We start from the raw sequence: 25,199 nt of genomic DNA, 5'->3' as shown, positions 1-25,199 counted from the left end.
TGGTAAAGGTTTTTTGTTGTTGTTTTGTTGAGGGTTGATAGTTTACGATTCAGGGCATTGGTTTCATCACCCTGCAACTTGATGTGTACTTTCTATTCTAGCAAGAGCCATGAAAGCATGGCAAGAGACTTGACTTTAACCCAAGAGCGAAGCACTCTAGTCTGGCTTCAGTGACCTCTGCACTGCATAAATATTCCTCTAAATGAATTGGAAAAATAAGGGAGACAGCATGTGTACATGTGTGTGGCATCTGCGCGATAGTGCAAATGTGGATGGAGTCAGTCGCCCCCATTGACCCACAGGGGGCAGACTAATGCCCTTATCAGAGTCTGACATGCTGCCTCCACATTTTCCCTCTTGTCAAACTGACCCTTTTCTCATCATTTTTCTCTTTGAATCACACCTTCCTTTTAAACCAGTGATTTTCAAACTTTTTTGGCCACCGCCCCCTTCACCGCCGGGCCAAAATGCCAACGCCCCCCTCTTTACCCCTTTCCAACGAACGAAGCTTAAATAAATAGAAGACAGGCGCCTCAGATATTATTCGCTAATTTCGTTTCTTTTAATAGACCAATGCGCAGTTCACCTCGAATCATAAAAATTGATAGCTGATGCATTAAGCCGGTCGCTGTGCGCATACGTCTGTGGTTAAGCGTTGCCGGCGCGCTATTGTGTGCTCCTCTGCGGCTGACTGGATGGTGGTGGTTTCCCCAGTCGCCTGCATCGACGATAAACTCGCGACAATTAGTGATATACGGTATATGCGCGCTGCTCGTGAGCGCTCGAGCAGACAACGTTTCTTGTTTCAATAAAGCTTGTTTTTTGTCGACTTTTTATTACAGACAATCAATTTTTCCGGTCTTTCTACAAACACCAACGTCACATTTTACTGTAATTGCTCCATCGCCCCCTTCACTATTTCAACGCCCCCCATTCGCCTGTTTATTCGTCAGCGCCCCCCTGAAAGTTCACACCGCCCCCCGGGGGGCGGTACCGCCCACTTTGAAAACCACTGTTTTAAACTGACAAACACACACACTGGGTATTATCTTTCTCACATCTGCAGCTTCTCGACACACCACCAGAGTAATCTTTCTGAATTTTTTCTGATTAATGGCAACAGAAAAATAATTCTAAAATGAATACATTATAAAATAAGTCCGGAAACTGCAGACAGGCTTCATGTTGTTGTTGTTGTTCAGTATCTACCTTGTCAGTGGGGTTGAGATACTTTAAACAGCTTAACAAAATGAAATAACCTAACACGCTGAAACAAATCTAAATCAGGATCAAGCATCTGAAGCCTTTTGTAAGTGTGTGCATGACTATCAAATGCCAGATTTGTGGGTACACAGCTGCAAACACATGTGATTGGAGATATTCATGAACGTTCCTCTTTGCAATGGCAACACAAATCATTTCAACTTCGCATTGCCCACATGTTCCCCTTTCCCAAAAAAATGTATTTGCGGGTTGTTGTAGTGAAGCTACAACATTCCCTATGGTCATGTTGACTTTATAGCATCTGCTCCCTATTATAATGTGCTTATGCTTATAGCATTGTTATTCCACTGCTGCCTCTCATGAGGTTTAATGCTGTGATTGACTCAACCGCCAGAGAATGATAGAAAGACTGGATGAGTGGATTCCATTAATAGAGTGTAAGGAAAGAGAATAAGAGATTGAATGCAATCACAAATAAAGATAATGTGAAGTCTTGGTGAATGGGGAAAAAATCAGTGAAGTAGATAGAGTGAAAAAAGTCGTTGGCTTATACTAAATTTTGCAGAAAGAAGCAGCCTAACATCTCATCTGCATATTAAACTGGCCCTGTGGCAGCCTTATTTGGTTCAACTATATCATTGTTCCTTGTAAAATGAGTGCATCTGATCAACCTAACAGTTTTTTTTTAAGATGCAAGATTATCGTTGTGCTGGCGCGCAATTTTTTAACAACCTCCTCTTGTATTTCATTTCACGTTGACCGAGCTTTTGCCATTGCCGACAGCCATTCTTGCATTAATGATGCAGTCATGAATTAATCACACAGTTAAGGAAAACAGCAGTATGCCTTTTTGATAATAATGACAACATTAGGTCAGACTGGTTATTTACCGCAGTGTTTTTTTTTTACCCCTGCTAATTATATAAAAGGGATGTTGTTTTGTAGTAGAGACAATAGGAAGTCTTGTTGTTTTTTTAATAGAAATAAGGCTCTTCCAGTTGCAAAATCAGGATTAAGTAAACAACACCCCAGCAAAGCCCAATGCACACAGACACATTGAAGACCTGTCAACCAAGTGTGCAATTGCAGGGATGTTGTCCATATTGTACTTTGTATATTTATTGCTGAATATGTCTCAGCCAGACAGTGCACAATGCTCAATGTGAGCATTTCTGACAGAAGTGGCAGAATATTAAAGTGATTTACTCACTCCTAAAAAAAAGAAACTAAAGAAAGGAAAACAAACAGCATGCGGCTTTTAAGTGTAGTGCACTGTGATCCCTGAGCAAGAATGTGGCTGTGAATTATCCATGTATGATTACTGTAGAGTACATATTCTTAATATGAATCTCCAATTGACCTAAAGCACTTGACATAAAATACAAAATATAAATAACATAATTGATTATACGGTTATAAAAAAACATCTTAACTGGCTGTTTAAATGAGTTGTTGCATTGATAAATGTCTCTAAGGATTTTTAGATTTGTATGTGTACATACTTGTATTTGAATGGATTGAATATATAATAATGACTTGAGGTGTTGTGGTTTACACACTCGATTAAGTATAAATTATTGTCTTCCCTCCTAATTACATGCATGCCTAATAAATGGAACAAATTGATGAGGGGTTTAACATTTAAACTCTAAAGTTTCCCATTTATGTATTTGTCCCAATCATTTTTATACCTTTTTTTTGGGATAGCATTTTCATTTGTGTTAAAATAAATACATATATATCCCCAGAATATCCTTTTCCAAGCTGTTATAGTTGATCATGTTCAGTCCGCCCTGCAAGCAGCTGAAGTCAACTGTCAAAAAATGGACCCAGCAGGGTATAATCCGTTTCCTAAAATACTAAAGAATCTCTCCCGTTTATAAACTTGACAGGGTTTGACAGACTTTGTACATGAATCCACTAGTCAGTCAGGCAGTCTCTCACTTATGCTGGGTGGGCGTGTCATATCATTGGCCAAATCATTTCATTTACAAAAATGTTGAAACATCACTTGCAATTCATTGACAAACTATAAGAATAATGAACTTCAATTAGATTGCACAACTCATTTTAATCCATGTTTTCCATTAAACAGTGGAGAAAAAAATGCATTACCTCCAAAGGTCACCTTTTGAAGAGCTTCATAAAAGCTGATAGCTACTTTTTCACAAGAGTAAGGAAGTGAGAGATTACAAAAGCACACTGTGTGTCTAATGAAGCCCACAGTCAATAAGAGATGGCTTTAGGCCAGCAACTGAGTCACTTTAACGTAGGTGCTAGCTACGATAGTCCCACTCCGAGGGCTTTCCACTTTTTGTGACTGACAGTCTCCAGCTTTTAGTACCCTGGGCTTGAACCGACTCCTCCCACTGATAGGACATAGAGTTAGTTAGAGGAGTGTTGTTAAAAGGGATGTCAGTGCGACAATGTCAGCATGATCATGGGGAATGTGACATGTGTGTCCCTTTAACTATTTGAGATGGCCATTGCTGGCAGCAGGCTTGTCAACCTCCACTGGGAGCCTGGCAAGCTGACAGGAGGAGTGGAGCTTTGCCAATGTGGCGGGAAATAAATTACATTTTCCCCGAGGTGGGTGCAGGACCGACTCAACCTGGTGTGCTCACACATACAGAGTCGACAGGTGATGGCGTGATTAAGGCACCAGTGAACTTGTGCCCATACAGGTTGAAAGCTATCTGGATTCCTTAAACATACTGACAGAACGATGAATAAGTAGCCTGATGGTGGCAGACAAGCTATCCTTGGACGTTCAATTTCACCTGGGTAAGCTGGGAGAGGTTGGTGGTAAATGTAACTTTGTATTGAGGTCAAATGTTGTGACAGAATGGCTTGAAAGAGACAGAAAATGTCACTTGGGTGCCATTATCACTCATGGAACTTGTAGCCTTCACTGTCAAATCGTTGCTGGTGAAAAACATTCACTATTTGCTTTAGAAAGACTTCATCCTTAGAAAAAAAAAGCTACCTACAATCAGTTGTCGCTTTAATTCAAGCGTTTTACTTCTGAAAACATTTTTTTTCTTCCCGAAATCTGATCATTTCCTTCCCTTCTACTATTGCAGAGCATCTCTTGTTGTGATGCTGCACTTGGTAAAGAGCCTCTTTTCTAAGACCTCCCTGTGTTTGTTTGATGTTCCAAACAGTGTGACATAATCTGCAGACACTCTGTACTGATCCAACCCCCTCAGCTTTTCATGAAGCATTCTATAGTCCAAAGCCTTTCAATTGCTTTTATAATTGAGTTTGTCTGCTGCCTTTGTGATTGCTGAATCTCGTTTATATTATAAAAGAAGGAAATTACTGCCAAGGCGTATGTTTCTCACACACACCTACACACACACCAATATTGTTTGTTTGGGTGCAAAAAATATATATTTATGTATTTTTTCAAATGGCTCTCCATTTGTCACATCCACAGCCATACAGTACATAATACATCTCTTTAATAACCAGTCATTACAAAAATAACCGATTCCAATAATTAATTAACTCAGGTTCATATATTGACAAATGTCTAGGGATTGATAATTAGATGAGATACAGTGCATGATCCAGATTTAATTACAAAGACAGTGTCTGTTCTTGAGGAGCTTGCATAAATACTTAATGAGAAGAAGTATGAATAATGATTGCTCTCTAAAGACCTACCAAAGATAAACAACTACCCATTTGGTTAACTTCTATTGATTTGTAGTGGGGGGGAATTTACTCCAAATATTAAGAGCTATTAGTAACAAGATTTGCTTTTACATTTTAGTTTTTCATGAATATATAAGTAGTTCAGTTCTTTGTTTCTAACTATGTACTGAATCAATTATCGAGATTACTTCATAGTTCAATGATTAATTCTCCAGAGTAAATAGTATTAAATACTATGCCCATTAGTTAGATAAGCTTGCATGTAACCACTATGACAAAATCTGAGCTGTACCAATTATTCCAATATAGCAATATAACACAATAAATTATCAATTTAATGGATTTAGACATTATTAATCATGTCTAAAAACCTTTAAGACTTAGCTGAATGGACAATTTAGCTACTACCAACAGGTTTTAATCATTTTTAACATTTTTAATCATCTTAAAATCTGCTTGGACATAATAAATAAAATAAGATGCATGTTTGCGAAGTACAAATAGTGTGTTTATTATTTGTACAAATTGAATAGTGCAGGTGGTATTGTCCATCTGTCAATGTGCACTTGTCAGTCACACTTTGCGGTGAGGAACTGCAGGCCATAATCAACAATAGCTAGAATTATTTAGATGCAGTAATAATACTTCACTCCCTGTAATTAACACCCACTGTGGAGAGGAATATGGAAAGGCGGGTGGAATGACAAACTATTGCATTGATGGCAACAGTACTGTGAAATTATAGTGCACCTGCTGTTTTACAATGTTGTGAAATGTTGCAATTGCAAAAATAGTCGTAGATGCCATTATGAGTCATTTAGATGGTGTACTATTTGCAGTTTTCCCATTCTGTTACTGTTTCCTGAAATCTCTAGTCAGAATGTAAAGATACTTGAAAACTTGAATTTCAGGGATATGCAGTAGCAGATACATGTATTCATTCGTTCATCTTCCATGCCTATAAATGCAGATACTTGCCCTATCCGTTATTTTTCACCCTTTCACCCAGTAATCTCATATGGCTATCTCTGCATATAGCTGTAATCAACACCAATGCCTTATTAAACAAAAACTCCTTTTGCATTTATTAGATTAAATTGTACTGCTGTGCTACAAGACTTTTGGGGAGTACTGACTGTTCTGACTGAAAAATATTGGCTGTGTTGCTTAATTATAGCTATTACTCAACACGTCCTTATGTCTCCCCCTGATCTCTTCTTCCTCATTTAAATCTTATCTATTTCCCTTGTCTAAATTTCCACACCTAAGTCTCCACTTTTTTTTACCTTTATCAGTACAGCTCATTCTCATCTTCAATTCTTTGATCGTACAATGCAAGTGAAAATTTTAGCCAAACTTTAATCTGTCCTTTGATTTGAGATGTATCTCAAGGATTCTTACTGGCAGCCTATACTTGTGATAATCCATGGCCAGCACGGGTGGGTTAGCAAATGCTCTTTACCCAGCTTTATTCACTATAGATGGAAATGTATTCTATATGAACCCAGCATGTGGCAGTTTAGGTAATGACCGTTTAAGGAACCAAGAAATTATTCATTCATTCACTCATCTTCCATAGCGCATAACCTCGTAAAGGGTTGCGGAGGAGGCTGTCTTCGGGCAAATGGCAGATAACCATTCACATAGCCACTGAGTGGGAATTGAACCCAAAACTGCCCGCACCAAGTCAGGCAGAAGAAATACTACCTTTTTGGGTGGCCCCAAGATAAATTATTCAAAACATAATTACAGACACAGAAAAAAAGAAAATAAATTAGCTGGTTATTCTGAATTTATTTTTGTTCAAACATAGTCAATCCTTATTATCTTGATAAATCAAAAGGAGCAAGACAATGCGATGAGAACGAATGGAATGCATCCTACATGTGTGGGAAATAATAATACATAGGAACCGAGATGTAGACAAAATCCATCCTCCCTTGTGCAGCATTTATGAGCTCAGAGATAAGGAGCAGTTTTGAGTAGAAATGCTGAATAGAGGAATGTGTTGAAAGTGAAAGGAAACATAGGAAAAAGTGGACCCAGGGATAGAAAATGTGCAAATATAAATGTAAAAAGGCTCAGACTCCACACAAGGTGCAGATGTTTCTTTTACATAATAGCATGTGGCAGCAGAAGAAATGGAGAAGGCAGTAAGGATGAAAATAGCAGAAGAAAACAGTTGAGACTGCATTATTGAAGGTTCTAAGGCCAATGATTTTATCCACTTGTGAAAGACAGAAAAACAAAAGAAAACAAAAGTTCTAGAAGATGTGCATGGAAGCAGATTGGCTTACGGTGTTTTTTGGGGGTCAAAACTATTAAAGAGTGGGATGCAGGTATAAAGCTGTTGGGTGGTTTAATTTGTCTGTGTCAGAGGGAAGATAAAGGGGCTGGCAGAGCAACCTCTGCAGTTCATTTCTTGGCCTGTGGAGGAAGCAGTCTGACCCTGGCCCTGTCCATGTCCACTTGCCTTTTTCCACCTGCACAATTTACGCCCCAATAGTCCCATGTAGGATTAAAGGCTTGAGGGTCCACGCAAATATGATGTGCACTGTTCTTATAAGTGGGATTGTGCACGTGTTGAATAAAAATGTGCTTTTGCTTGATCACATATGACAGAATGTGACTTGAAGCAAGATTTTTGTTAAAAATACTGTGAACAGGACATTATTACTGCATAATAGAGTCATTGGTTAGCAGATTTAAGTATTTTAAAAATAATCGTGACAAGTTGGAGTATTGCCAATTGAACATGCAAGTATTGTCAATTATAGAAACAATAAAAAATGTTATAATGCTATATTATATTAATTCATTATGCCATTTTCTCCAATACATAACTTAATGCATTCAATCTAATAAGATTTTTTTATGGGACCAACAGACTCAAAGTCCAGGTTTTTGCACTCTTTCATTTTATATCACTCTTTGAACATAAAATGCAACTTTTTGGGGGCTAAATTGAGGAAGGTATTTCTAGTTAATATGAATCATCTTAATTATTGTTCTCGTTTCAAACCGCAACAAGATACAATTTTAAATAGAGATTAAATTATTGTGTTGTTTTCAATCATATGTAATGTGTTCCTCAATGAAATGGAAGCAAACATCACGATTTTCATATTTTCTAGCGATTGATATTCCCCTAGTTCATTTAACCTAAATATGGGATGTCTCTGCCAAGTCCTTTGAGGCATGAGTATGATGAAGGCAACTCGAAAACTCGCCATGACTTAATAGTAAACCATACACCAAATCTATTTTTAAACAGCTCAGCAGAGGCCAGCGTCCATTAGAGATGGCACCAAGGAACTATGAAATATGACTGATTGTTGCAGGTGTAGTGTGGGAGCAATCATGGCAAAGCCACAGAATAAAAGGTGAGGGTTGAGTCACAGAATATTGCTGAGGAGTTGAGTCAAAGGGCCAATTTTCAGTATGAAGATGAGAGCGAGTAAGGGTGAGGCTTGTGGAGAAGGTCGCTTCTCATCCATTACATATGATTCATTGTCTGCTCTAACCTTTAATACTTTGACTTGCCTTGCTCTCACTTCCTGCTGCAGTGCAAGACTGCAAGGAGAGTTCAATGCACACATCAGGGTATGCAGCTATGAGGGAAAAACATGTGCGTGTACATGGTGGGTCAACATTTTTAATGTAAATTTGCAGGCATCAAATGTCAAAAGTTCAATGCAGCACCCCTACTCACATCTAAATGTGACGAATAAGCTCTTCCTGCAGTTGTATTGTTCTAATCCCTTTAGTGGTCTTTGGGATGGAAATATAATTACATTTCTGCAGTGCAGGGTGTGTGATAAGACAGTCTCTAGCTGAGCTGAATGCCTAACTGAATTGGATGCCACTCAAGTCCCCTCGTCTCTTGACTTTGTCCATCTTGTCCCTCACTCCTCTTTGCCGTTCACTCTCACCTTTCTAGTTTTTTTTTTACCCCTCTACCCCCAATTTGCTTCAATTGTTATCTTTCAAGCTAATTTTGCCTCTCTCACTTACCAGGAATTGCTGTGGATAAAAAGGGTGCTGTGTACTTTGTTGATGGCACTACTATTCAGAAGATTAATGAAAGGGGTTTCCTCTCCACTGTGATTGGCTCCAATGGACTGATGTCAACGCAACCGCTAAGCTGTGATGCACGTATGGATATCAGTCAGGTAAAATCCTAACTAATATATCGCACTGGGTAATTTGATTGAGTTGTACCAGCAGATAATGAGATACTAAAGAAATGGCAAAGTCAAAAATATCTATTCTACTCCTTTTTTTGAGATCGATAAACTTTAAATGTCCAAATAACAGCCTCGATAATCAGTTGATCACTAATGAGGTTTGCATATATATTTAATTTCCGACATTATTTTATAGACGTTGCCATTTTGACACACGAGGCACGCACAGTGACAAAACTCTTGGAAAAGTTTTTGCATGCGTGCAATATTGTTGTTGTGTGAGAAAAGGAACCATTTTGAACAAAAATGCAGGAGCCTCAAGTGTCTCGTGAACAAAATAGTGCAACCCACCCTCTTGTATTATGCATCTCTCTTCGTGAATCTACCAGTACTCACATTTTTGTTTGCCTCTTCATATTTATGCCAGTACAAATATTGCATTTAGAATTGTTTTAGTTTCTATTTATATTTCTTTTACTTTCACTTGTGTGTTTGTGTGCATGGGTATGGGTGTGTATGTGATCATTTGTGTGTATGTGGGCGTCTGTGTGTGTGTGACAGTATCTGGTGAAGACCAAAGGCAACTAATTTGATCAGCCAGCCTTCAGATCACACTGCTGACTTATGTCAGGCCTATTAGAGCTGTGGATGAATTATAGATGAAGTGCGATCTCTGCACGAACACACACACACACACGAACACACACATGCACAGTGACTTGTAAGTGCTTTGAGTGTGCGTCTGACTCTTCAGGCCAGGTGACTCTCCAGAGATGCCATTGCATGTCTTAAAAGAGGCCAGCTCAATCCTCCTGTTAGTCATCATCCGCTACAGCACATCTGACCGTCATCATCCTCCATCTGTGTTTGCACTTGTAAACTGCAGTGACCTCAAACTCGCCGCAATATTGATCAAAACTTCTGTAGCTGTTTGACTTGTCCAACACGAACAAGCTAATTTATTCCAAATAAACAGCAGATTGTTGGCATGAGTTTTAGTGCAAAGTCAAACTGACTTTTGAATTAAAACACTTTGTTTTTGTAAACAGTAGTATACAATTTGGGTGGGATGAAAGTGCTTTTTCTGCACACAGCAATGTTTTTAACGGGTTGTATTTTCGTTAAAGTTCAATTATGATAGTGTTCACAAAATTTCAACACATTGCCTCTTCTTGACCAGGCAAAGTGCAAGTGTTATTTTTATTTCTTAGTACGGGTAAAGCTCTTCCTATTTTATCGCAGAACAGCATATGCAAAGGGCGATAACTTAGGTGGCTTACAGACTGGTACTGGTCCCTAACCAAGATAATTTAGTGATGGAACACAACAATTTTGGGGGCCATCTTTACCGGATCAACTGTTAGCAGGTATACTCGTATTATTGATGAGTTAAATAATTGGATAAAATGTATGTTCTTTCTTTTATTCAGTTTAATTTCTGCCATAGAGACCTCAGCCTCAGAAAACAGAGCTAGTTTGTGTATTTTAGTTGTAGTTTGCAGCACTTCAAAGTCTTTTGGTTGCACTAAAATCACCTACAGCATCGCATTTTATGTTAAAAGGAACTTGCATGTCTGGCTTGTTAAGTTGAAACTTTCAGAGGAAAAAAAAGATCAGCTAAACATCAAGTTACACCAGCATTTGCATTGTATTGCCTTTTGAGCTCTCTTTGACAGACATTGTTGAGGTTATTCTCTTTGCATTCAATATATAGTCACGTTTACCTGCTCAAAGTTGTGTATCATGAGCAAAGATTTGTTGGGTGCCCTTTTTCTAACAAGACAAGATGAGCCCACCTTGATTAAGTTCTTTTCCCATTAAAATGGGATTTCAGACTGAAATCTTTTCCTTCTCATTTGACAGAGCCTATAATTGGACATGTCAATGGCAATTTAACATGATCCATTTATTTACCAATCCCTCTTTGGAGTCTTCAAGCTCCTCTCTCATCCATTTGACAAATCTCCACAGACAAAAGATTCCAGTTTGTGTTTTATTGTATCTTTGCGTGTGATCTACTGCAGCTTTTTGTCTGTCTTTGACACCCACAGTGATAGAGCAAGCTGCTCTTGCTGCTTCATGATGTGGCGATCGAGGTTATTGGCTGACATTTGAATCACCACAGAAAGCCAGCAGTTGCGGCTGTTGAATAAATATGGGGAATACTCCCTGCCTGATGTTGACCTTTGCTTGGATGGGAAGGACCAGGCAACCTAATGCTATGTTATTTAGGAGATTACATTCCTATAACCTGTAACTGACACTTAAGGGTCAGTGTGAAGGCTGCTGTGTTCATGAATAATATTGTGAAACTAAAACTGTATTTCTATGGTATACAGGTACGTTTGGAGTGGCCAACAGACTTGGCTATTAACCCTTTGGACAACTCCCTCTACATATTGGACAACAATATTGTGTTACAGGTACACACACATAGCAATCGTATAGAAAACGAACAGTCAGTTGATGTATTCTACATTGCATAATTTCTTTTCCCAAGGAGATGCTGAAAACATGAATGATTTATTTATTTTTTTAAACTGCCTTGTTGTCATTTTATCTTTATTAAGTGAGCGATACGAGTCATTTAAATTGAATTGAAAACCCTACTACTCCCAGTGGAAGAAATGTTATCCTATATATAGCTGTCATTCATGGCGCTGTGCTTTTGTTTGTCACTCTTTTGGATATCAAAACATGTCAGCTAAAAGTAGATTGCCTTTTATTATAATATACATGTCGTGTCAGACAAGATGATTTCGAAAGAACTATTGCACAACTTTGTTATGGTAAAATGTCAACAAGATTGGAACTACTCTTGAGAAAAAAAATATAGAAAATGTAGAAAAAAACACTGGTAATTTTGACTAAAAACCCAATCATCCATATTTGTCATTTAGCATCCATCATATCAGCTGAAATTCTGAAATACTACTTTATAACACACCGTTTCATGCCTTATGTGTTTTTTTGTAGGTATCAGAGACTCTTCAAGTGCGCATAGTCGCTGGTCGCCCTATTCACTGCCAGGTGCCAGGTATTGACCACCATTTAATGAGTCGAGCTGCAGTTCGGGCCACTTTGGAATCTGCCAAAGCCATCGCTGTTTCACACTTGGGTACCCTTTTCATCGCTGAAACTGATGAGAGACGCATCAATCGCATTCAACAGGTAATTTCTTTAATAAAACAATTCACTCAAATGTTCAATGTGTTGACAGCCTACCCATTGAGCACTCAAAAATGTTTAAAATCTAAAGTATAGCTACAGTGATCACGCTGAGAACTCCTTAAGCCAAAAAAAACAATCCCTTATTAAATTGTTACTTTAAAAATATATGCATATATTTTAAAGCTTTTTCCCTTAATTTAAAACCTAACACTTCCTTATATTTAAACACCAGCACCAACAAAGACACAGCCCGCTGGGCTCAATCAATAGTTCCAGGATACTGATCAAGCAGTGAAAAGGCTTCAGGTATCTTCGAAAGGGAAAACATCTGCCAGTATAGATCACTCAATGAATATTTTGCTTTCGTTTCCTTTCACTTTTTCATTTTATTAGGATACATGCAAAAACAACAAGAAATTATCTTTCACAAGGCATAAAAAACTCTTTCACACTATATAGAAATTTTCTTTGAAACCATCTTATTAGTAATGTGATATCTATCAGATTGATATTCACCCGATCTTATATTTATTTTATGATCTCAACTTCTCAATTATTTCTCAATTCTTAGAAGGCAATATAGAATAAGATGAGGCCATCATCAGTACCATAAAAACAAATGTTAGCAATATGAGATAAACAATGGCAAATAGTACCTTCTAAGTGGAGAAAAACAATACAAATGTAACAGGGTGATCTAATAAGCCTTTGCACTTATTGGTCAATTCATCAGGGCCATCTCAAAGAGCCAATTTCATGAAACAGCATCGACATTTCTATCTTCATTACTTTTATTTGAATTATCTCAGCTTTCTTATCTAACCGCCAGACCATCACCTTTGCCCACACATCCATACCTAAAGTATGGCCAATTTAGAGGGTTGTATTACCCTACCATGTGTACCATAAGAATATTTGAGCCAGCTAGGGTAGACAAAAACTGTAATATTTTCTAAACAGTCTTCAAAAGACCTTTATTGCCTATCTCAAAGGCAAAAATAAGTCCCACACAACTTTTATATTAGATCTTATTTATTGTGTCGGTGTCATAGTGCCTCATGCATCTCAATCTACAGTATAGTCTTCACAAGAGGAAGAGTAGGCGACATACCCCCCTGCAGGTTAAAAATGTTGGCACAGCTCCCCCTGAACTACTTAGTCTTCTGCACAGAAACAGGACTGCAAGATCACAGGATGTTTCTTCTCATCATACTCACAGAACACTGAGTGAACTGGGACAAGCATCAATTCTGAGCTCTTGTTCCCATGTAAAGGGGAATAGTTATGAAACCCTAATTATAGTCAAGTCAGAAGACATTTAAAATCAGCTGTATCCCTTTTGAATCGGAACACCTGCAGGCACTCTCGTTTTTGCATGGTCTAATGCAGGCACCAAATGTACGTAGTAGTAAATGAGTCTATTTATTTTGGATCGGTCTATTGGTTTATTATTCACAGGGATTTACAGAACCAATTGCAGCTCTTTTATCAGACTTGTACAGTTTCTTGACACTTGCATCAGCTAAATAGATTATTGTTAACTTCAGAAATATTTTAACATTGAAAGCTTTACTTTCATAAACAGAGCAAATTTATCTCAAACCCCATAATTATCTTACGAGATTATACCTGGTAGTAATGGTCTGTTTTGTTGTAAAGTTTGACATATATTTTTTAACACTACACAGGTGTCAACAAACGGCGAGATATCAGTTATCTCTGGTGCTCCTACAGACTGCGACTGCAAGATAGACCCAAACTGTGACTGCTTCTCTGGTAGGTTATCTGCTTTTTACACTAACACACACACACACACACACACACTCTAACAAAGAGTCATGTTCTTATGTGAGGTGAATGCTACTATCATAATGCAACCGTATTAGATTATGCCTAATAGGATTATGGTGCTAAGAACAACATGTCGCTATCTATCTGCACTTGAAATGAAGTCCTTGGCCTTGGTTAGATGTACATTATATATTACAAGCCACACAACAAGCTATAATTGATGTCATCAAGTTGCCTTAAGGGAGAGATTAAATCATCCTGCCTAACTTTCTACATGTCAGTTTTTTTATTTAAAAACTCCCTCTGCTTGGATATCACATATTTCGTTTTTTTTTTTTTTTTGTTTAGTTTTTCTAAATTGACAAATTAAAATTGATCACTGACCTCAAGTTGTATACGTGACTGGAATTGGAAATTTCTGGGTGTGTTAAAATTCAATGTCTTAGATATAGAAGTGAAAATGTTTTTGTGAGGCTTTTATTTGAATTCATGAGGCCATTCTTTTACAAAGACCTTCATCTGAAACCCACGTGAGAAAAGCCTTCCCGAATCCTATCATTTTCTTACTGTCGAACGAAAATCTGTACGGCCATAGCAGATGAAGGTTTTTAAACGACTTGGCACATCATTGCAGGGCAACGGAAATCTAATAAAAGGTTGAGAAGAAGAGGACCGGACAAATAAGCAGATGTTTTTTTTTTCTTCCCTTTTTCCAGTTAGGCCATGATTTCCATTGTAAGTGTCAGAGGATGTGATTTTATCTTTTAATTCAGTTCATAAAATGCTGTCAATTTCCCCCTTTCCTTTTCAAAGGAAAGGGAAGTCGCACCCTTGCCACCAGCCAATGGGCTGTAACCGTAGCGTTTTTTTTCCCCTCAACGTTTTTTTCTTTTTTTTTTGCTTTGCATATTTTCAATCACGTTTTGCTGCTAGCTGATGGTTCCACTCTGAAGCTTTCCGTTTCCATGTCCTCACCGCAAACACTCACTCATTTAGTTTTTTAAGTTAGCGTGCGACAACAAAATATGTGGAAAAAAGTTGCATATTTACCGTATGCTGTTAAAAGGTAAACCGCAATTCTTGTGGCTGCATTGACTTGCCACAGACTCTATAGCTTCCTGCTGGTTACATTTTAAAGGGCTTCACCAAGTACTAGTCCTGCTGTGTTACCACAACACGTGAATGTATTGAGTCGGTATCATGCTGATCTCATTCAAACCATTGAGTAGCCACTGGAGTTCAGCTTTAGGCACACCATGAAATCTTATTTGCTGACTTGAATGCATGCTTATTTCTAAGTAGATTTTTTACTTATGTGGATAGGGTTGTAAATGATTAACCCCCTAACTCACAAATTGTGTCATTAATAAGGTGACGGAGGTTACGCTCGTGATGCCCGTCTTAAAGCACCATCCTCGCTTGCCGTGGGTCCTAATGGCACACTGTACATTGCTGATCTGGGAAATATCCGAATTCGAGCGGTCAGTCCCAACCAAGCTCAACCTAGCCCAGCTGGATTGGTTGAGATCAGCTCCCCAGTGGACCAGGAGCTGTATATCTTCAGCCAGGTGAATAAATGGCCTCTTATTATGTGAATCCATTGAGTCAAGCACTAATGTAATAGAGTTCATGTTTTGTTTTTCTAGTTTTGTTATTTTACTGTCTTGTTCTTTAATGACATTTCCATCTACATAGCATACTGCTTAATAATCCAAAGGGTTGTTTTATCTTCTTATTTTTTAAATAGCCAAGTTAAGGGCCTGACAATAATCCAAATTAAAATGCGTCCTTGTAAAAGACAAAACTGATATAAAAATGCCCCCATTGAATTTCCATTAAGCAATGGCCATGTTTAATGGGAGTTTTGTCCATTCCCTGTCATTTCATTTCGAATTTACAAAATAAATCACTTATATTTGATTACCAGGGTGTTTCTAACATGGTTGCAAATTATACGTCCCTATATGTGGGCTGCAAGTACAAAGATATGAAGTCATGGTTCATGGTGTACAATGAAAGATTTCCTGTTTGGCCCACCAATTGCTGCACTTACGTTTGTGTCATAGAGCTGCTTCTGTTGCCTAGCAACCCATCTCATCTCATTCTCTGAATCGTTTTATCCTCATTAGGGTCACGGGGGGTGCTGGAGCTTATCCCAGCTGACTCCAAGCCCAAATCGGTGTGTGCCTAGAAACCCTGACAAATACAATTCCCAGGAAAAGTAATACTGAGGACCGCCTATTGATAAAATATAATATTTTAACCATTTATTTTGTTATACAGCTCTATTACAGAGCTTTTAAGGACTTTCTTTTTAGCCTGCAATGTGTTTTATTTATGAGGTAAATAAAATGTGTGAAGTAAATCTGTAGTTAAGTCTAATCGTTGAAAGTATATTTGCCACTGACAAAGATATGCAATAACGATAGAGCATGATTGTAATATAATTTCAACAGCATATATAACTCTTACTGTATGGAATTAAACTTTTAATTGCTTATTCTATAGAGCTATAATGATGTTATGTGTACACACAGCACCCCAGAAGGGGGTCTTGATTAAATAAAATTCTCCATACTTACTCAATCCATCAATGACCTCGAATCAATTATTCGAGGTCATTGATGGAGCAACTTTGTTTTAATGACCACAATTGCGCTCCATGGATATCAGCCCTTTGCCAAGATTGTACAATAATTAAAAACAAAAACATCTGTGGGAACCCTGTGTTCATACCCCCTACATAAGGTTCCCATCTGGGAGTGGCAAAAAAATGAGAGACCAGTCATTATTTAGATTAAACAGAGGATCATTTCAAACTGCTTCATTCCTTTCAAAGCAAATGTTCCCCTTTCTGCACCAACATTTATATGAAGGCAAAGGTGAGAAAGAAAAATAACCAAATCAAACTCAAGTTAATGCATAATCATCCAGAAATACTTTGTTATAGTCAACTCATCCAAGTAAAGCATATATATCTGTGCTGTCTCTATGAAACCAAATTATTATTACATTTACATTTACATCAATAGAACAACAATAATGAGAACAATCCTTCAGATCACTCCTTGAGAATTGCAGTGTTTGGCTATCTATATAGTGGTTTTACTTATCTATAACATCGCAAAAAAAGTGTTTATGGGTTCAAAATCATCCATTGATACACCAGTATAAACATCTACTTCAATGCTCACTGGAAGTAATTGAGAATTCAGTATTTTCTTCAAGGACACTTTAACATTAGACAGTACCTGGCCGCCCACATTAGCCCCAAGAATGGTAGTTAATTTATACATGATAAGCTGTAATACTATTCTGGTGACCAAAGTATCTTGTTTTTCCACAACAGAATGGTTCCCATCTCTATACTAAGCACCTGATCACCGGACACTACTTGTTCAACTTTACTTACGGAAGAGACGGTCTGCTGTCTTCAGTGATGGGCCGTGATTCTCATGGACTCCAAGTGAAGCGAGATGCTCACGGTGTACCAATCTGGCTTGCACTACCTGGTGGACAAGTTTACCGCTTGTCTCTTAGTAACAGTGGAACACTGAGGAAGGTTTCAGCCCAAGGTCATGATGTCGCTCACATCATTTACCACGGTAACACTGGTCTCCTGGCAACCAAGAGTGATGAGAACAGTTGGACTACTGTGTATGAGTAAGTTCTGCACTCATTGTTCTCTCAACATTCTGTCTGCCTTCTACTTGTATTCATTGTTGAACCTGTTGTTTGTGGGGAAATATATGTCATTGTTCTTAGGCTTAATGCAGTGAAATATCAGGCTCATCTGTAAGTGGTGGTGATTGGAGTTGGCTTTCTTACGTTTTAAAAGGGCCTTTTTCCAAACACTATGGGTGGCACTGTGTAGTGAAGCTGTGGTACAGTTAGATGGATCTATTTATCCATATGGTCAACAGTTTGAATCTAAACTGCGAGTGTCATTGGGCAAGATATGGAATTAGTTCATGCAATAGAAGCATTTTATTTTATTGCTTCCAGTACAAACTTTGTCTTTTTTTTTGTTTTAATTTCATGTGCTGTACATTTTAATAGTTAGGTGATTTAGAACCCACACAGTATCAAGAGCAATTCCTTCATACCATTCATTCTATATGGTTTATAAACCATAATAATGAATACATTATACTTATTGAATATTTTCTCATTTATGACAAAAGGGAGTAACCTTGATTGTGTTAGCCCGCCCTGCCAAGTGAAGATGATTGAGGGGTGGCGTTGATATATTAGTGTGAGATAGGAAGGTGCGCATCCCCAAGGGTAAACGCTTGGAACCTCATTTCCCTAATGCAATTAATTACAACCTACTAATCTTTTCCATATAAAAATAACTCATGGGGTTAGGGCATAGGGTTAATGTATTGATCAGTTGACCCAGACAGTGGAGGTGTGATATATGTACAAACATGGCTAAACCAGTTACACCTTTTAATTTAACAGGTAAAGTACAGTGCTACCTACATCTGTCTGATTTATTTACTACTACATAACTTGATAATTGCCTATATAAATCAAAACTAACAGTTAAATGTGTAAAAGTGGAACAGTACTGTGTAAAAAAAGGTCTCTTTTACTCATCCAACTATCAAAGTCATATCATTGTGTGCAAGGTTGTCCATCATCGAATTTGTGTTCATTCTTGCAGGTATAACAACGAGGGCCGTGTGACCAACATCACTCTCCCAACGGGGGATGTGCGTGGTTTCCAAGGCAACCTAGAGCGCTGGTCTCGGGTTGAGGTTGAAGCATCCAACCGAGAGAACTTTGTCACCAGTACAAACCTCTCTGCAAGTGACACCATCTACACATTTAAACGAGGTATAGCATCAATGCATTTTTATGCCAGAGGCTAAAACAAGTGTATTTTTCCCCTTCATAACCTAGAAAATTGCTAAACTGTAAGAAAAGTGACATTGCAGCAAATATATATGTAATATTTTCATTTATATATCTGACACCTGAAAGATTATACAAATAACCTTCATGTATCTGATCCATCTTCTCCTCCACCAATATCCGGTTGAGCATTTATGAGTCATCTGGGGGTCACCAAACATTGATAGCTCTGTAAGAAAGGTAGTCTGTGAAGTTCTAATTTATCTTTTTTATGGCTAGCAAATGGTAACAATGCGGCTTTTATTTTTCCCAGGTATTGGTGATATGACCTGTGTTTTTACTTAGTACTTACTTTTTCTTAGCTCTATGACTGTGATGGGTGATGCAGGCTTGAAAGGAGATTGATTCGCATAATTTTCTACGGATTTGCGATGCTTTTTCTCTTTTATATACTGTTTTTCAATTTGACGAACAATTTAAAAAAAACTCACTGAATGCCACAATGTCATCTGAAGTGTGGCAGAAGCTTAGCATGCATCCATATATTTTTTATGTAATAATAATTATAAAGCGTGATTTATGAGTGTGAGTGTGTGTGTATGTTAAGATTCTCACACTAGGTTTGTCTAAACCGTCCAACGTAGAGAGTCTGAAGCCTTCTTGTCCATACAAAAGTGAGGGTTGTTTTATTTCTTCAGAATGGTTTGTAGTCTTGCCATAATTGTGCAAAATCATCCGCCTGTTGAACTTTGAATGGCCACAGGGGACTCAGTGTGACACAGCATTAAAAGTATCATAAATGCCATACATAAAACACAATTAAAATAAAGATCACACAGTCCCTTGACACAGATATGAGCTTGCCGTCTTCAAAAAATGAACCAGCCGTAAAGCAAATAGTAATACGCTTTCCCTTCTCTAAAGGACTGAATAAGGATTAATCATTTATACTGATTTTGACTTTAATACTGTACCTGTTTTGTGCTACGAACACGACTGATGTTTATTTCACCTGTTATTGCACATTTCCATTGCCCGTATGTGTGGTTTGGGTGTCACCGTCCCCCGTGTGTGCGTGTTTGGTTGTGTGTGTGTGTTTGTGCCACGCCCATATTTTGACACTCAGACCATGCACAGAGTTCTTACAAAGTCAACGCCGATGGCTCGTTCTTTGTGTCGCTGGCCAGCGGGATGGAGTTGTCGCTCAGCACAGAGCCCTTCCTCCCAGGAGGTGTTGGTGGTGGAGTCAGTCCAACTGCTAGCCGTTGTAACATCAGCCTGCCCGGTGACCATGCCCCCAGCCTAATTGAATGGAGGCAGAGGAAAGAACAGAGCAAGACTAACTACACCACTTATGAGCGCAGACTTAAGGTAACTATGGCAACCAAAGGTAGTTGATAACTACCGTGTTTTTATATATATATATATATATATATATATATATATATATATATATATATATATATATATATATATATATATATATATATATATATATATATATATATATATATATATATATATATATATATATATATATATATATATATATATATATATATATATATATGATTCCATCAATAAGATTTTAAAGCACTTCAAGAAAATGAAATCATTATTAAATATTTATTAAAAACAATTATTCTCATTGCTTCAACAAATGTATTTCTCCTTCAGTGGAAAAGTTGTCATAGGTCAGGAATGTAATATTAAATAAAAATGGGGTTTTAAAAGAAAATTAAACTTGAGGCATAATAATTGATTAGTCTACTTTTGCACATGGTTTCTATAAATGTCACATCTGATTAATCTTAATTTATGAAAGTTATGGAACGGATTTATATTTCGTAGTTTCTAGTGACCTTTGATTTTTTTTTTAACACGCAGCACTCTCTTTAAAATGTTAGGTGATTATTTTACCCGATACCATTCGTTTTGGTCCTCTTCACTCTAACTTTTTTTTATTCTCTTTTCAGGCGCATAACAGAAACTTGCTGTCTATAGATTTTGATCAAAGCACTAGAATGGGAAAGATATACGACGACCACAGGAAATTCACCCTCCATATCCAGTATGATAATCTTGGGCGACCGGTGATCTGGTCTCCCAGTAGCAAATACACTGAAGTAAATGTTAGTTACTCAGGAGGTGGACTCTTGACAGCCATCCACCGTGGAGAATGGTTTGAACATCTGAAGTATGAGAATGACAAGGTGGTATCCAGGGCCTGGATCAATGGGAAGATATGGAGCTACACATACATAGACAGAGTAAGTCCTGAGTGCATGTTTTTAATAGCTCATCTGAAAATACTATTTAGCTTTTTCTTCAAATGTAGATTTTATAGTGAATTGAGCTTTTAAATACCAGTGTTTTTTGTTTTGTTAATTGCATCAACAAAAGATTTCAATGAGTTTTGAAATATTTATTTTTATATCTGTGCTTTTCTTTTGGCATGTTTATAGGTTAGGATAAAAATATATAAATGCATGGGAGAATTGAATGTATTACTGGACACATTAGTGTAGTACATTGTCCAGGATTTATTCTGGATATAGTGTCCGAAAGTATGTTAACTGATTGCAGTGTTTCTCCTAATAATGTTGTAATGTGTGTTGTGAATGAGACTAATTGGCAATCATCGTGAAGTGAAAATTATACAGCAGGTTCCTTTAGTGTGAAATATTGAGGTTTAATTTCCGTTCTTAAAATACATTTTAATGAAAGTGCATTTATCCTAAAATACAATCAGTGTCAGCTTTTTACTTTACAATTAAAGTTTAATTATAGTAAAAGGACAGAATCTCCTGAAAGGATCTTTTTTTTTCAATATTATTAAGATATTTTTATTCTAAAGATTTAAATAGACCATTATTTTACAGAACATTGGTCACCCACTACAGTGTTAAAAAGCATGGCTACATACAACACACAATTTATGAATGCAATCTTCAGTTCCTTCAGTTTTATTTAAAATTATTATTGATATTTCCTGGTATAAAAAAACTTTTATTTTGGATTTTTTCATATTATTACACCATATACAATTATAAAAACTGTCAGAACTGCTGACAAGTCTAAAAGGTAATAAAGAAGCAGTCTGAACAAGGTAGTAACGATTGTGTTTTTTGTATTTTTGCAGTCCGTCATCCTACTTTTGCACAGCCAACGGAGATATGTCTTTGAATATGACCAGACGGATCGACTTATATCCGTCACCATGCCCAGTATGGCCAAACACAACCTGCGCTCGCTGCTGTCCATTGGTTACTACAGGAATATGTACACGCCTCCCGACAGCTTGGCATCCTTCTTACAGGACTACACCCTAGATGGGAGGCTACTGAGAACTCAGTACTTAGGAACGGGACGTACTGTCATCTACAGGTACTCGAGATTCAAAAACGAGAAGGCATGACGCAAGTGTTGTGTGCCTTTTTTTTTTTTGCAAAAAAATGGGTCGAGAGCTCTACTACACACAAAACAAGGTCATTTGTAATTTGCATTGACATCCGACTCAAATTTCCCTCCAAATTATAGTGATTGGGCTGATAGGGATTCTGATTAAAGGCCCATTTTATCATCGTCAGCAGCAGCAAAAAGCAGAGGCAGTGCTGATTTAATTTTAATGGTAACTGGAGGACTGATTATGATAATATTCTGACATACGTTTACTTTTTTTTGATACTCATTTTCTTGATTTAGACACTAATGAAATGATTGCGTTTTAGCAATTTTAAAAGGCATCATTTTGACAGCACTGATTTGACCTTATTTTTCCAATGAAAAAAACTTTAGTATTTTAAAGCCAAGCTTTAAAATGGTTAGGGTTAGGGATATTTATTATTCAATAACTATTGTCGCATTATCGATGTACTTTTTAAGTGTATTATCTAACACATTTATGCAATAAATTCAGCATACTACAACACAGTGAGTTGATATTATGTTAGAAGTAGCTAATCCTTTATTTTTTGTATTTCCAAGGTACACACCAGCAGCACGACTCTCAGAGGTGACATATGACTCCACCTTGGTGACCTTCACTTATGACGAAGCTTCTGGCAGTGTGAAAACCATCCATCTAACACATGATGGCTTTATAAGCTCTATACGATACCGGCAGACAGGTACGCATGCGCTAAAAGCCAGGCTCAGCTCCACTTTCACATTTTTTACACTCTGTAATCATTTTTAACATTCACGACTGGAAAACAAGAAAATGCAGTATGATTAAGGATGACGTAATGTAAATTCAGCCTAAAAGCTCAATCGCCAACAACTCACTGTTCAAAAGTATAACTCACGTTTGATACTGAAACAAATACTGCATATTATTATTATAAACTGCAATATACTTAACCATACTTCAAAAAGCAGTTTGGAAAGTATAGATTTAAACTGTATTATGCTTTGTTTGCCAATATTCTATTAACTTTATTTATTTATGGATTTATATGTGGACATAAGAAAATTGTATTCATTCATTTTATTCATTTTATTATTCACGGGGGGTGCTGGTGCTTATCCCAGCCAACTACCAGGCAGGGGATGCCCTGAATTGGTGGCCAACCAAATGCGGTCACATTCATAACTAGAAGCAATTGACATTTTTCTTCATTAATCAGACAATGGTGTTTTTGACTCATGAAGGTCTCATTAACAAACACAAAATAAAGCAAACCATATGTAGAGCCTGCATGTGGTTGTGGGCTTGGGTGGGAGCATTTTAGTATACCTGTTATCACATTGCCCTCACTGTAAAAAGACTTTCACCTTCCTTTAACTGATCTAATTTCAGCAGAACAAACGGATGTTCTGAGAGAGGGCAGATAGTGGTAATTGTCAACTTGAGAGGAGACAGTGAAGAGTTGAAAGTGAAAAGGGGATATACTGTACGTGAGTAGAGAAAATGAGCAGAAAAGGAGTGAAAAGATGACAGCTCTAGAAGCGATATGCGCATACTGTGAGTTCCCCCCGGGTTGTCGAAAAGCTTCCTACTCATGGTGTGTGAATCTACCATTTCCCTATTTATGGAGGTGTAAGATTCAACATTGCATAGCAAATAAAAAGCATGTAATGATCATCGAGCGCTATGCAGTCTGCTCAGCCAGGCGCTTAGTCATATTAAATGCAATCAGCATGATCGCAAATGGCGCTATAATGTTTTTTCATTAACAGGCTTTTTTCCCCATTCGCCCCAATGGATGAAGAGTGGTAGTTGGAAGCAAGAGATTAGACCAATAATGTTGAAGTTGATGTTCTGACATTAGCGGGACATTGGCCCATCATGACTATTGTCCTTAGACTTCATTATTCCTCTGTATTAAAGGTCAGCATTGAAAATGCCAGGGAGGTGTGCGGGTACTTATAAAATGAACAGGTTTTGCCAAGTGTGTCGTCGTTTATGATGTGGGATTCTGTCTGTCAACTGAGTCGATTAGGTAGGCTCAGCTAGGTAGTGTGATAGTCAACTAGGGGACTGTATATAAGGGTGTTTACTGGCATCTTAATGGCTGATTTTTTTTTTCCTTAGGTCCACTGACCAGCCGCCAGATATTCCGCTTCAGTGAGGAAGGATTGGTCAATGCCAGGTTTGACTACAGTTATAATAACTTCCGAGTGACCAGCATGCAGGCTGTGATCAACGAGACTCCCCTACCTATTGATCTGTACCGATATGTTGATGTATCGGGGAGGGTGGAGCAGTTTGGCAAGTTCAGCGTCATCTTTTATGACCTTAACCAGGTAAATCACTTTGATTATACTGTGCTATACTACATTTTGCACACTTTACTGGCTTTAAAATACTACCCTGATTAAAAATATCTGGTTGCCTAGGTCATTACTACGCATCTGATGAAGCACACCAAAGTGTTTAACTCATATGGGCAAGTGGTAGAAGTCCAGTATGAGATCCTCAAATCAATCGCCTATTGGATGACTATCCAGTATGACTCAGCTGGACGCACAACCACCTGTGACATAAGGGTTGGCGTTGACAGCAATGTGACACGCTACACCTACGAGTATGATGCCGACAGCCAATTGCAAAGTGCTGCTGTCAATGAGCGGCCTCAGTGGCGCTATAGCTACGACCTCAATGGAAACATTAACTTGCTTAGCCATGGTACCAGCGCAAGGTAAGGCACTATCAGTGGTGTTTTTTTAATGTCATTTATTTAAAATTTTCCATCTTTAAGCATCTCCATCCACTTGACACATGCTTTCCATGACTTTTCTTCAAAATACTGATTTACTACCCAAAATATCTAAACTTTTATCAGGAACGACCATGATAGTAGT

At 37.7% G+C, this 25,199-nt stretch overlaps 1 protein-coding gene across 1 annotated transcript in view; it reads left to right on the top strand.

Moving 5' to 3' along the window:
• Positions 1-25,199, top strand: part of tenm1 (teneurin transmembrane protein 1) — a 114,377-nt gene that overhangs the window by 84,658 nt on the left and 4,520 nt on the right. The window contains exons 23-35 of the mRNA XM_077733065.1: positions 8,902-9,056; positions 11,411-11,494; positions 12,048-12,242; positions 13,931-14,018; positions 15,405-15,601; positions 17,383-17,696; positions 18,703-18,875; positions 20,020-20,264; positions 20,870-21,163; positions 22,036-22,280; positions 22,881-23,023; positions 24,430-24,641; positions 24,735-25,036. Coding sequence (XP_077589191.1) covers positions 8,902-9,056; positions 11,411-11,494; positions 12,048-12,242; positions 13,931-14,018; positions 15,405-15,601; positions 17,383-17,696; positions 18,703-18,875; positions 20,020-20,264; positions 20,870-21,163; positions 22,036-22,280; positions 22,881-23,023; positions 24,430-24,641; positions 24,735-25,036 — 2,647 coding nt within the window. The remainder of the gene's footprint in view (positions 1-8,901; positions 9,057-11,410; positions 11,495-12,047; positions 12,243-13,930; positions 14,019-15,404; positions 15,602-17,382; positions 17,697-18,702; positions 18,876-20,019; positions 20,265-20,869; positions 21,164-22,035; positions 22,281-22,880; positions 23,024-24,429; positions 24,642-24,734; positions 25,037-25,199) is intronic.

This window comes from Stigmatopora nigra, chromosome 14 (genome assembly GCF_051989575.1).
Source record: "Stigmatopora nigra isolate UIUO_SnigA chromosome 14, RoL_Snig_1.1, whole genome shotgun sequence".
Lineage (NCBI taxonomy): Eukaryota > Metazoa > Chordata > Actinopteri > Syngnathiformes > Syngnathidae > Stigmatopora > Stigmatopora nigra.
Note: the sequence above shows the minus strand (reverse complement) of the source record. Positions and strands in the feature narration are given on the sequence as shown.